The sequence below is a fragment of the Bos javanicus genome, chromosome 1 (assembly GCF_032452875.1).
Source record: "Bos javanicus breed banteng chromosome 1, ARS-OSU_banteng_1.0, whole genome shotgun sequence".
In the NCBI taxonomy this organism is placed as follows: domain Eukaryota; kingdom Metazoa; phylum Chordata; class Mammalia; order Artiodactyla; family Bovidae; genus Bos; species Bos javanicus.
The window spans coordinates 45,636,667-45,650,652 of record NC_083868.1 but is presented as its reverse complement, the minus strand read 5'-3'; the positions used below and the strand labels follow the sequence as shown (position 1 = coordinate 45,650,652).

The window sequence follows — 13,986 nt, the reverse complement described above, 5'->3', positions numbered from 1 at the left end:
CAGTCCATAGGGTTGCAAAGAGTTGGACACAACTCATATGACTTAACACACGCACAGATAAAACCTGATATGATTTTAGTGTTTAAAAAACATAAAACAACAATTTTGGGGGAAAAAAAACAGCAAAACTCCTTTAATGGGCACCTAGGAAATAGTTGGAGCGGCCAGTGGGCTAAGCTAGTTGCTGCATTTGAGTATCACATTGGTCTGAATTCTCTCTATAGCAGAGGATCTCAATGCTGATGAAACATGAGAAGCTCTGATGGATTTGTTACACTGCTGGGACTCACCATACTTCGTCAAGGTTGAGATCCTATGCTATAGAGAGAATTCAGACCAATGATTTAGTTGTTTCTGGGGTGACACCTGAGAATTTGCATTTCTGCCTAGTACCCAGGTGACTGGAGAAGGCAATGGCACCCCACTCCAGTACTCTTGCCTGGAAAATCCCATGGACGGAGGAGCCTGGTAGGCTGCAGTCCATGGGTCGCTAAGGGTTGGACACGACTGAGCGACTTCACTTTCACTTTTCACTTTCACGCATAGGAGAAGGAAATGGCAACCCACTCCAGTGTTCTTGCCTGGAGAATCCCAGGGACGGGGGAGCCTAGTGGGCTGCCGTCTATGGGGTCGCACAGAGTTGGACACGACTGAAGCGACTTAGCAGTAGCAGCAGCAACCCAGGTGACACTGATGCTGCTGGTCCGGAAACCACAATTTGAGAACCTCTAAAGTCTCTGGAAAATGTGTCTCTGGTAAATGTCCTGGGCCACTGATAAATATGGAGGAATAAGGCAGGATGTAGTAGAAACTGAATAAGACTTTAAAATGTAGAATATTCTCCTTGAACTAGCTAAGAACTTTAGCACTTGTTACAAGTGAATCTTCACTTATTACAAGTTTGAAACAGGTCCAAGCCCCTGTTTAGCAACGTTTCTTCAGCAAATATTTAGTAAAGATTACTTGATGCCAGAACTACAAGTGGCAGGGGAGGAGACGTGATGGTGATTTACACAGACATGGTATCTACACATGCAGGGACCTCAGACTTAATTTCTCCTCCCTCACTGAGGTTTGACCTATTTACTTATTTGATGTGAGGCAATCAGACTGTAACAGTTTTAAAAGACAGACTATTAAGTTCTCCTTAGCTATAATTTGAGAATTTCCTGGCAGAAAGAGGATCAAAGCCTTGAGTGAGTAGAGAGGATTAATCAGAGGACTATTACTCTTATAATTTTAGAAAATTTTTCAGAATTGATGCATCACCATTTTGCTGCTGCTAAGCCACTTCAGTCGTGTCCAACTCTGTGCGACCCCATAGACGGCAGCCCACCAGGCTCCCCCGTCCCTGGGATTCTCCAGGCAAGAACACTGGAATGGGTTGCCATTTCCTTCTCCAATGCAGGGAAGTGAAAAGTGAAAGTGAAGTCGACTTTTAGCGACCCCATGGACTGCGGCCTACCAGGCTCCTCCATCCATGGGATTTTCCAGCCAAGAGTACTGGATGGGGTGCCATTGCCTTCTCCGGCATCACCATTTTATTAAGATGTAAATATATTTGCCAATAGATCTTTGTGATTTTGTGCAGTCCTTACATTTTTACTGTAAAAATATTCATATCTGTTAGTCTTACAGTGAGTTATTTACAAGAATGTAGATGAGCGATTCTAGGCTTCCTTTCTTTAATTTGTACATCAGACTTGATCACCTCCTCATTAGCTATAAAACCTGAGACTCAACTCCACATCCTCTAAATGCTGTGCTAAAGCCAAGAGGATTCCAAAATAAATTCCCTCAGTGAACCTGTGTTTAGAACCAGAGCTCAGGACTCGTGCACTCACCAGTTCTCTGCCCAGAGCCTATGTATTTAGCCCTGTGCCTGGGAAAGATTTGTTTAGAAGGAAAAGAAAAGGAAGGAGCTGACTGATTTCTTACTGATTCAGCCCCTAATCTGTTCATCAAAATACAAAAATCAGGATTTGTGAAGGAGACTGAAAATGAACAGAATTTTTTCCCAGACTACTGCTGTCATTTTTGAACTAGGAGGTATTTTAGTTCTTAGTTTTGATAATATCTATTTCCTAATTTTTTTGTTTTGTTTTTGCAAATTTCTACCTGCTACCTTAATATCAATTCAGCATTTTGTTTTCTCTAATTTAGAGAATTAAACATTTGATTTTTTGGTTTGCTTTGTTGTTTGCTTTTTTTATTCTGATACAAATCACCAAGGCTTCAGGATTAAGTGTGATTTTAGTGGAGAAAATTCTATGCAAATAGAAAATGCCTTTTAAAGCTTATTTCTAAGGAAACACCTATCTTTAATGCATGGCAAATTTTTGACACATTGAAGAGACTAATAGGCAATATGTTTGAAAATGTCCAATAAATCCATCAAATGTACCATCTTAGACTATGTTCACAAATAACATTTTAGATTTACTGTTTGTTTTTTTTTTTTTATGAAGAATGAGCATAACATTTCTTTATACCAATGAGGGAGAAATAAACTGTCCTGAAGTTATTTATCACTGTCATTCAGAAAAGTCATACTGTGTGAGGGGCAAATCCTAAAAATAATATCCTCATTCCAGCAGATCCCAACACGGGACATCAAGAAATTAATAGCTTTTGTTCTGAGAATACATGATGTGAATAATGAGAGAAATAAAAACTAGTGATATACATACTTCCCCAGGGACATAAAAACGGTTTGTCAAAACCAAGACTTAGGTTGCCAAGAATGAAAGGAACCAAATGTGTTGAAAAAAGATACAGAAAAATCAGAGAGGAAAAGGAATTTCCTGGGTTTGAGGCCATGCTCTCATGGCATTTTTACTCTGCTGTTGCCAAGGCTGGTAGTACATGCATAGTGTGGTGAATACTCATGGCTTGATAGGAGTCATAAAGAGTCTCCATTCAAGTATCTTTCCCTTCAACCAATTTCTCTTATGTCTGAAGTCTCATATTTAGAAATACGATATTCCCAGGTGGTGCAGAGGGTAAAGAATCTATCTGCCAATGCCGTAGATGCAAGAGACATGGGTTCATTCCCTGGGTTGGGAAGATCCCTTGGAGGAGGAAATGGCAGCCCACTCTGGTATTCTTGCCTAGAAAATCCCATGGACAGAGGAGCCTGGCGGGCTACAGTCTATGGGGTCGCAAAGAGTGGGAGATGACCGAGCACATGCACACATGCCTCTGTAAGGAAGTAGTGATGTATAGAGAATACAAATACCTCTTGGGAAGGAAGTTAACCATTTTTCTTCATTAACAGTCTAATTTTAGTTTAATGTAATTGCCCTGTAACAGCATGCATAAAGAGCTAAAACAAAGCAGAGCATTGCCTGAAAATCTAGGATCTGGAGGTTAAAATAAATAATTTTTTTAAATAAATAAATACATAGTCCTAGTTAGCTAAGGAATCACCAAGAGCATAGGATATTACACAAGAATGAAAGGATTAGCAAAAATCATCCTGAAGGAGAAGATGACACTAAAAAAGAAGAACATTGAAGATTAATCTTATAATCTTACATTAAAGAAAAACCTTCCTTTGTTACATGCTGAAAATAACAAAACTAGAGCTCATCAATGTTTGGACTCAAGAGGGAGGGGATATATGTGTAATTATAGCTGATTTGCATCATTGTACAGCAGAAAACACAACATTGTAATTTTCCTTCAATTAAAAAATAAATTTTAAAAATTGTAATCTGAAGGTTTTTTCCTGTGCCAGCAATCACAGTTCTAAACCAAAGTTCTGACTACAAAAGAAGCAGAAAAGAAATGTTGATGAGATTTAGAAATCTAAAAAAGGATTTATCATAAAATTATGCTGAATCTGTTTAATTTTCTAGTTATTCCAGAAAAAGTCCCTTCTTGTTATGCCCTGCTGCATTAATTGAACAATGGTATTAAACATTTCTGTTGTATAGACTTGTTGTGCAGCTTCACTGCACAGAAATAGAGAATGCACACTTGACAGATAGCCAAGGCGAAGACACTAGCACTTGTGACGCCTGTTTCTAGCAGTTTAAATCACTCCTGAAAATCATTAACTCTAGGAATCTATTGTATGCTTCCGTGATACAGACTGAACATTGATTTGCTTCCATGGTCTTTGTGAAAGGCATGACTTTATAATTGTCTTTAAGATCATCAAAAAATAAGTATTTTGTGCCCATGTGAACTGAAAAGAAGAAAATGATCTTTATGTCAGTGATGTAACTCCGGGAGGAAATTACAAAATTTGCATCCTTAAAGAACTTTGAGAAAACAGATTAGATCAGTAGTTTTCAACAGAGGAAATTTTATCTCCCCCCTCCCCTTCTTCTGGCAACCGACTCCAGACTCCAATATTCTTGCCTGGAGAATCCCACGGTCGGAGAAGCCTGGTAGGCTATAGCCCATGGGGTCGCAAAGAGTCAGACATGACTGAGTGACTTCACTTTCACTTTCCCCTTCTTCCCACTCTGGGATATTTGGCAGTGTCTAGAGACATTTTTCGGAGAAGGCAATGGAAACCCACTCCAGTACTCTTGCCTGGAAAATCCCACGGCGGAGCTTGGTAGGCTGCAGTCCATGGGGTCGCGAAGAGTCAGACATGACTGAGCGGCTTCGCTTTCACTTTTCACTTTCATGCATTGGAGAAGGAAATGGCAACCGACTCCAATGTTCTTGCCTGGAGAATCCCAGGGACGGCGGAGCCTGGTGGGCTGCCATCTATGGGGTCACACTGAGTCAGACACAACTGAAGCAACTTAGCAGCAGCAGCAGCAGAGACATTTTTGGGCTTCTCGGGTAGCTCAGATGGAGAAGAATCCTCCTGCAGTGCAGGAGACCCTGGTTCGATTTCTGGGTCAGAAAGTTCCCCTGGAGAAGGGATTGGCTACCCACTCCAGTATTCTTGGACTTCCCTGGTAGCACAGATGGTAAAGAATATGCCTGCAATGCAGGAGACCTAGTTAAATCCCTGGGTTGGGTTGGGAAGATCCCCTGGAGGAGGGCCTGGTACCCGACCTTAGTATTCTTGCCTAGAGAATCCCCACGGACAGAGGAGCCTGGTGGGTTACAGTCCTTGGGGTTGCAGAGAGTCAAGACACCGAGCAGCTAAGCACAGTAGAGGTATTTTGGTTGTCCAGCTGTGGAATCCAGTGCATAAAGCCCAGAAATACTGTTGAATATCCTACATTTCACACGAAAGGCCCCCATAATAAAAAAAAGAAAAGAAAATATACAGTCACAAATGTCAGTAGTGCCAAAGTTGAGAAACCCAAAGAGTTCCTTATAGCCTTAAGACTTAAGGCTTAAGATGGGATTTTATCCCATCTGATTATAATCAGTTCAAGGTGACATGATCAGCGGATCTCAAAGAAAAATGAATTCTTTCATGTTACTAGACTTTCAAAATATTGTAAGTAGGTCATTGATTCAGTGTGCCAAATAGATGAATCGAGTTAATCCTACATGCATTTTTTGAAACGGAGAATGTCTTAATCATTGGGTAGCTCTGGCACAGAAATGTACTTTCGTTGAAGAATAATACCTGAATTTTAGAAGTTTCCTGAATAGTTGTCAGAAGAGGAAAGAAAAGAAAAACAGATTCCATTTTTTTACACTGAATTCCCACACAGACCCAAAGAAAATATCTATGTTGATATGTGGCTCAAATAAATAACCTTTTGTAATTTTTTAACCATAAATATCTTCAAATATCTTAGTTTCCTATGTACATTATTTATGTTTTTCTAAAACTGTATTGCCATAACCTATTACATTTTTACCATATATAATAATGGATAATTTCTTTTCCATTTAAAAAAAAATTTTTTTTTAATTAGGAGTAATTGAGTATAAAATTCCAGGGAGCATTTTGCTATACAACCTATGTCTTCAAGAAACTCTGTTTGTGAATCAGAATGACTTGAGAGCTAGCCAAGTACTGGGTTGTCATTTTTTTTCTTCCTTCTAGTGCCAACTTAGATCTTAAAGTATTACTTAGGGTTAATGAGAAGGAATTCTGAAGGCTGTCACTACTAATACTAATCACTGGTAGAAATGCACAGTAATTGTATTGACTGCCTGGTGGGAAGGGATACTAGCAGAATAGTCTTGAAATAGTCTGTTGGTTGATTGTTTTGAGGGAATTATATTTGGACACTGTTATGAGGAAGTGAGGTAAATTGTTTGTTCTCTGATTTTTTAGCTAAGAATGAAACCTTGGCATTGCCTGCTGAATCTAAAACACCAGAGGTAGAAAAAATTCCAGCACTGCCCATAACAGGTAATGAGATCCCTATGTTTATTAACTTTGAGAAAATACATAATATATTTTTTCAAATATTAAGTGATTGATAAGCCTGTATTTTTTTTTTCAGTGAAGAGCCAGTAGGAAGTTTATTTTGATCATAAGCATACAACAATAGGAGACTCTGGGTCTTTAATGTTTGGGAAAACAACAGATGCAAAATGAACAATTGAATTATATAACTGATCTATAACAGTAGAACTGCATTATTCACTCCAGGTGAAAATTGCTACCTCAACGTTCTGAAATATTTTTATACTAAGATGTAATACCATGATTTTGGTGCTTTCCATTTATAAGAAGACATGAGAGCATTTTTCAGTTCTTTACTTTCACAAGTGATTGGTTTAAAAAAATACCATTATCCATACTTTGATCTATGAAAGTACCCTGGAATAATTTAGTAAATGGCTGTTGAAGATTAACGACCTTCATGAAGAAAATACATAATAGTTCATTTTAAAAATCCTTTGAAGAATAAAATGAGTGTGCATTTCCCCCAGTTTATCAACCATTACTAACAAACATTCAGCAATTTTCTGTGAACAAACTGCCCAAGTCCAGCCCATCAGGAAAACATTATTCTCTGAACTACAGAGTCTTTGCCAGAGCAGTACCACCTCATTCAGGACTCTGTGAAACAAATACCTAGCAAGGATTCCCCTAAATCTTCATTTGGCAAAGTAACTCCAATCTAAAGTGAGTTTTTCATCCATAAAACTGCTGTAAATTGAAAAACCAGTGATATATACCTTGTACTAAACTCTGACTCATAACTTGTACAGAGAAGATAAAGATTGGTGGGGAAATAAAATGACCTGATTTCAATAAACCTATTCAAGTAGACATATTTCTGACAGAGTAAGAAGTATTTGGTCCTGACTGAAGGTGAGAGAAGGACCTTCCATCCCCTCCCTACCTTCATAGAAATTGGAGGAAAGGTATAATCTGATGCTGGAGTAATCCATTTGAATGAAATTCCTAGGTAGTTTTCTGACTTCAGTCTAATTGGTAAATACAAAAAAAAAAAAAAAAAAAAAAGGATAGGCATGACCCAGTGGAGATTCTGTCGACTTTTCCCAATCATACTTCTTCTCTTGGCATTGTATATGATGAGGGCGTCTATAGATTTCTTAGTTCTCTGCCAAAACTTCCTCGGGACTTTCCACTTCAGAAATGCTTAGACAAACTTCATAATTTATTATTCACTGTTATTGTGTTTATTTCATATCCTTACCCTACAAAATTCTGGAATTGTGTAGCTCACAATTCATGCCAGATTTCAGTGATCCTGGTTCTTATTTCTTAAAAACTATTTACCTGAGGGTCATCTTTACCTTTGATCTAGCACTTGAAATAACTGTGACTTAGCACTTGAATCCTTATAATTTCAACCCACTTCTAAGCTTTGCATGTTCACTGCAGTTTGGAAAAGAGAATTCCTATAATGTAATAGTTCTAAGTAAATCTTTTTGCCCTGGGTCATTCTTTTAGCTGCCCATTTATTAACTCATTTAATAAATATTTATCATGTGCTTGCTTATTATTCTCCAGAGTTTGTGCTAAGTTCTGGAGATAAAGAGAAAAAAGGACACAAGAAATTATGAATAATCTGTTAAGTGATTCCATGAGGGTCAATTCCATGTGCCTTTTGAAATACCTGGAGAGTGGACAAACCCAGAAGGGAATAGTTGGAAGGAGGTGTCAGTTCAGACACTGGGCCAAGCCAGGGAGCCCTTACCATAATTAACTTGAAAAGAATTGGTCTGTATACATGTCAGTTCTAATTCTAAAGGGCAACAGCAGTACCCTATGGTCCTGAGTTGTTTCATTTTATCTTAATTTGTAAAGTCATCTTTTTTCCCTTCCAGTGACTCCTGAATCAGTTCCAAGAACCACTAAGCCCACTGTGTCTAGTGCATTAGACATTTCAGAAACAACACTGGGTAATTCTCAGAAGTTTTTCTTTTTTTCTTTAAAAACAAAAACCACCCCAACCCTCATAGAAAAATAACCTCAGTGTCTTGGCTTCCCATCCTCCCCACTTTCTTTCCTCCCTTACAGGGAGTAGTTCATCTTCCTGTTTCTTGGATCAGTTCCCTTAAAGAGTTAACAACATGCCTTGATCCTGGTGACTAATATTTTAGGCAGCTCTGGATGTTAGATGCTAACTGCACACCCTTTTTACCAGCCTCTTGGGAGGCATAGAAAACCAGAATGCCAGCCCTCTAATCCACAAAGCTTGGAGGGGTGAGAGTCGTGACTGTGTCTGTGCTTCCCATTTTAGTTGGCTTTTCCTAGGCTTATGTATAGTAAACTTAAGGAGACTACTCAAAAGTGTAATGCTTTTTACTAAGAATTTCATGTCATGTAAGTTAGCTGTTTATTGGCTTGAGAGAATCTAAGTTGCTTTATTCTCTTCTCCTTAAAAATCATTTTAAAAAGGAGCAGCATGTATATATATTGTTCTGTCCTTGTGATGTTGATCTTCCATATCACACCATGGTCATTTGAAGGTAGACCTTCAAATTAATACAACTGTGTAAAAACTTTCCAGGGGAAGCCAGCTATTTCCATGGAAGGTTTCAGCTTCCCATGTACCCTCCATTATGAGCATGCCTCACACGATACAGTTAAGTCACAGTGTCAAATCCTGATTCAGGGTGTTTCTAACTGAATTCTTCTTTATTGCAGTTCTCAGGGGAAGGACCCCCGGAACATCACAAACTATTTTAATACCTAGATTTGAATTGCCACTGAGCACTCTAGGTAAAAATTAGTAAACACTACAGCTTATTATTTCCTTGGAAATTTTATGCATGCCTGAAAGAAACCCTTAGGCTAACTCATTCAAATTTATCTCCTCACAGAAAAGAAGGGACACATGGCTTATAGAACAATAAATGCCTGAATGCCAGGCCCTTAGATGCTATAAATTCTTTATTTTATAATTTAGGATACTAACTAGTCATCCTGTATATAAATCCTTTGGTTGTTTTCCTTGGGAGTAGTCATATTTTGATATTATATTTGACTCTTTTAATTCAAAATCATTGTCACTGAATAAATTATTTTCTTTCTTTTTTTTATATTTTTTAAAATTTTATTTTATTTTTAAACTTTACATAAATTATTTTCTTTATTTTTCCAAAATAGCTTTTTACTCAACTGTTTCTCTTGAAAGAGAAGATATATTTATGATATTTCTATAGATTGCTTCTTAGAATTTGAATGTGATATCAAGGAAGTTGTTGGGGAAACTTAAGCATAAAGACATGTAATTATTGCAATTTTGTTTTTAAAAGCTATTGGAGGAACATTGTCTAGTTCAGATATGCTTGATTTGAATTTAAACAAAATATATCTGAGAGCACATACATATATTGCTGAAAAAATTAGAACACTAGTTTAATAAAGGTGAGAAGAAGAACCCAAACTCCTTAAATTTAGTGGCTTGATTATAAAAAATAGAAAAAGAAGCTGTCTTAAATCATCCATCATTGAAACACAGGCGTAAAAATGTGTACTACTAACAGTCCCTTACTTTTCCTGAGTAATTTTCATTTTTGTGTTTGTTTTTGTTTCTGCAAGCTTGAGATTTTAAAAACCTTTCTCTTACTTGCACTTCAAGTCATAACATCTCTTGTGTATTTTGTTGCAGCTCCGAAAAGGCTTCCAGAATTTCCTCAGGCAAAAACACCTTTCCCTTTTGAGAAACCTGGGGGCGCCTTGGGTAATAACAGTGCCTTGAATCTGCTGTTCCGTTGTGGGTGGTGACTGCTTAATTCTGTAGGACACGTTTACGGGATCCTAGCTGTGCAAACCTCAATGAGCTGATGATTTCAATCTGACTCAGCCAAACAGCTGGTTGACTTTTTTTTCTCTGATTGAGTTTTCTACAAATTCAGTAACAATTATTAGTCTGTCCATTCCAGAGAGCCAATTTTGTTAGTTTTCTGTCCTCAGAAACATTAAGATGACACCAAACTCTGGTCTCTGTCTAGACCCTGTTCAAATGCTCTCTGAATGCGTGTAGTGTATTGATTGCTTCTTGGTATATAATGATGTTTAGTTGGATCAATGTGTGTTTTTTTATTTCAGGCTACTGGTAGCCATTTAACAACACGGGCAATCTATTTCTGTCTCTCTATCCTCTCAAAAAAAAAAAAATTCTCAGTGAATTCCATTTCTTTTTTTGCTGTAGCTTCAAGTGAAAAGCCAGGGATTGTGCCTACAAGTAAAATATCTGAAGATTCCAAAATTCTACTGCCTCAAACTGGTAATTACTTTCTTTCTTTTTTTTTAATAGATTGGAGCAACAGTATTGAATAACTTCTCTTATTTTTATTTCTATAGGTTCTTTAATTGATTATCCATATATTTGTAGTAAATGGTAAAGCTATAATCTATTCTTGGTGCTTAGATTAATTTCATTTTTCTCAATACAAAAGCAAAATGTTTTTGCATTTGTTCTAAAGATCTGTGTTTTAATGTCTGGATATACAGTTAAAGTCTGGCTAGAAGATGAACTGCAAGTTGATTCATTGAATTTCTAGAGATCTCTTTTGTGACATGAGAACAGTAACAAAAATAAGCTCTATGGTAGTCTTATTTAACAATATGAATTTACTATTTCCCTTGCAGGTAGGTATTTGCTTCTTTTCAATAAAATATTCAATGAACATTTGAGAGTTTACTACATGCAAGATATTATTACTGAGTCCTAAAATCTGTAAACATATTGTAATTTAGAGGAGAGACCACAGGTCTTAACACTAATTCTGGACCTTGGTTCCAGTTCTGGTTTTACTACCAACCACATATTTTAGCTATTTTTCTCTACTTTTCTGGATCTTACTTCGCTCTTTTGTAAACTGTAGCAATTGGCTTTTTTCTCCTGAGAATTCTTGTGTTCTAACACTAAAATTGATTGAGGGAAATAGCTTTCCTTTTCAAAAAATATATTTTTTTCCTCAAAAATTTTTACCTTTATATCTTTTCTTTGAAGTCTAGCAGTCAACCAAAGAAATTATTTAGCATGTGAGAATTGTAAGAAGACCTCATAAACCACTTTGTGTGATTACTTCCATGATTTTTGTTTCATTTATTTTTAACTTTGTGAACCTTCTGGTTGTGATTCTTTTAGCACCTATAACTAGCATGTAATGTAGTTAGACATTCATGTAATGACATTAAACACACCACCATTCTGTGTTATTCTTCAGAAAGGAGTTCAGCGTATGGCTGGTTTGAGGAAGGATGAGCATGGGCTCATGGACACATAGATCTTAGTCAAATTATCTTTCTCTGTTGAGCGTAATGGGTTCAGATCTTAGCAAAAGATACAAAGATGGCATCAAATGAACTCAGTGTGTCTGTTAGTCTCCCCTGGTTTTCTCAAGTGGGAAAACATCTGTAAGTTGGCTGCTGTTGTCAGCCAATCTAGAGAAGCCTTAAACTGGGTCTTTCTAAGCCTTAATTCTGGAGAAGGCAATGGCAACCCACTCCAGTACTCTTGCCTGGAAAATCCCATGGACAGAGAAGCCTGGTAGGTTGCAGTCCATGGGGTCACTAAGAGTCAGGCATGACTGAACGACTTCACTTTCACTTTTCACTTTCATGCATTGGAGAAGGAAATGGCAACCCACTCCAGTGTTCTTGCCAGGAGAATCCCAGGGACAGAGGAGCCTGGTGGGCTGCCGTCTATGGGGTCGCACAGAGTCGGACACAACTGAAGCGACTTAGCAGTAGCAAGCCTTAATTCCCCATGTCCTGCCCTTAAAATTCTACTGCAATTACTGACTGTTGGTGCAAGACTACCTTCAGAACCTGGGTCACTGAGTACAAAATCGGGTGGAGTTTCATACTCCACCACAGCACTGACTGTGGAACAAGGCTTATCTGTGGGCATGTGTGCTGGTTTATCTGCTCCATTATGGCAGAGCTTACCTGACCACCCCCCTCCCCCGCCTGCCACCCCAATCCCCCATCCTATACAAGCATCACATCTACCAAACCGAGGACTGTTAGGGCCCACTGAACTAATATACTACTTAGGTCCCTTTTATCTCTTAACTTTTAGGTTATAAACATAGGGACATAGATTTTCCTGGGCTTCTCTTGACCAGCCTCTAGATTTTTGGTGTCTATGATTATTTAAGAGCAAACTGACTAAAACCTCCAGGAAACCCCTTCTGTGATTTTAATGCCTAGGATATGAATTATATATAAAGCCTGAATTGAAGTGAGCTTTGAGGAATAGAGAGAATATGCTGGGAGGTGAAGATTGTGAAGTTACAAAAAGGATACAGATAGATGAGACTGGAAATCCCAATAAAAGAAAGGTTCCTTTAATTCTGGTTTTGCCCTGGTGGATTATGAATAGAGGCTAATGCAGCAGGAAGCAGTTTATTATTCAGCTGCCTCACTCCTGCCAGGTCCACCTTAGTGCCAGAGAACTTTCAAAAACCGTCAACTGCCAGCTGTGTCTAGATGAAGTGCTGGAGCTGGTCATGGGCTGTAAGGGTTCAGTAGATATGGTTGCAGGCATAAGAATCAGCCACAGAAACTCCCTAGTCTGCCCCTTGGAATATTGAATGGTTATGTCTGGGCTACTTGGTGTGATGTTTGGACAGGCAGCATTGACATCACCAGGGAACTTGTTAGAAAGGCTGAGTCTTGGGCTCTACTTCAAATCTAATGAATCAAAATCTGCTGTTTAACAAGATCTCCAGGTGATTTGTAAAGTTGAAGAAGCACTACCTTTTCACTGTAGTCTGTAATATTTCACATGATGCAGATAAGAAGCATCAAATGTGGTCAATCACAGGACAGTGGGCCAGAGAAATCAATGTAAAGTTGATTTCTCAAAGTGGGTGGTTAAGTATTTCTTGTTTCTGCTAAGGCTTTTAACGCTCACATCTACCTCTTGTTTAGGTGTTCCGTGGGATATTCCTAACATGTTCCATTTCAGATTATAATATGTGTTACTTCTGATTTAAAAAGTTGATATATTCACACAATCCTTTCATTCATTTCAGCCTTTGTTTCTTCATTGATTTTGTGAATTTATACATGCACTGTTTCTATTTCCTGTTTAGTTTCAACATATATGATTATTGTATTTTCCAGTTACTCACATGGCTTCCTAATGCAATTAGTTGAGAATTAAGAAGAGAGAGAGAGGCAAAGATAGTACTTGAATGCTGGTACATAAAAACATTTGTCTTGTTTTTAGTTGTTATTTCTTTTGAATAAATTATATATTTCAGCTGATATTAATCATATTATTACAGTGAAATGAACACATTTTATTTTCTATGTTGAAATACAATGCATCTGTATTTACTCTGTCAGTTACCTTCAGCTATATTTGAACAAAGTTAAGTTTATTTACTTATTGTAACAATGAGATTGTAGGCCATGAGGAACTGTGGATCTCTTAGTAAGAGGATGTTGGGAAGGATGTCTTATGGGATTTAGTCTTGTGTTAGGTAATTCTGGGGAGGGTTTAAGAAAGTGAAGCTTTGCTCTGAACTTGATATTGGCTGAAAATGGGAGGAGTCTGTGATAGAAAATTTTAATAATTCTTAACTATAAGGCAAGAAAAGAGGAGTGAGACTATAGTTGTGATTGATAAAGATATTAGCCAGGATATGAGGACAGTAATTTTTGTG

General features: G+C 37.7%; 1 protein-coding gene across 50 annotated transcripts in view; it reads left to right on the top strand.

Annotated features, from left to right (window-relative positions):
* Window positions 1-13,986, top strand: part of ABI3BP (ABI family member 3 binding protein) — a 293,260-nt gene that overhangs the window by 139,982 nt on the left and 139,292 nt on the right. For 41 of the 50 annotated variants that reach the window (XM_061426492.1, XM_061426478.1, XM_061426442.1 and 38 more), the window contains exons 10-14: window positions 6,209-6,286; window positions 8,182-8,256; window positions 9,005-9,079; window positions 9,972-10,043; window positions 10,515-10,589. In XM_061426492.1, the coding sequence (XP_061282476.1) occupies window positions 6,209-6,286; window positions 8,182-8,256; window positions 9,005-9,079; window positions 9,972-10,043; window positions 10,515-10,589 (375 nt within the window). The remainder of the gene's footprint in view (window positions 1-6,208; window positions 6,287-8,181; window positions 8,257-9,004; window positions 9,080-9,971; window positions 10,044-10,514; window positions 10,590-13,986) is intronic. The other 9 variants (XM_061426386.1, XM_061426409.1, XM_061426346.1 and 6 more) reach the window with 3 other exon arrangements.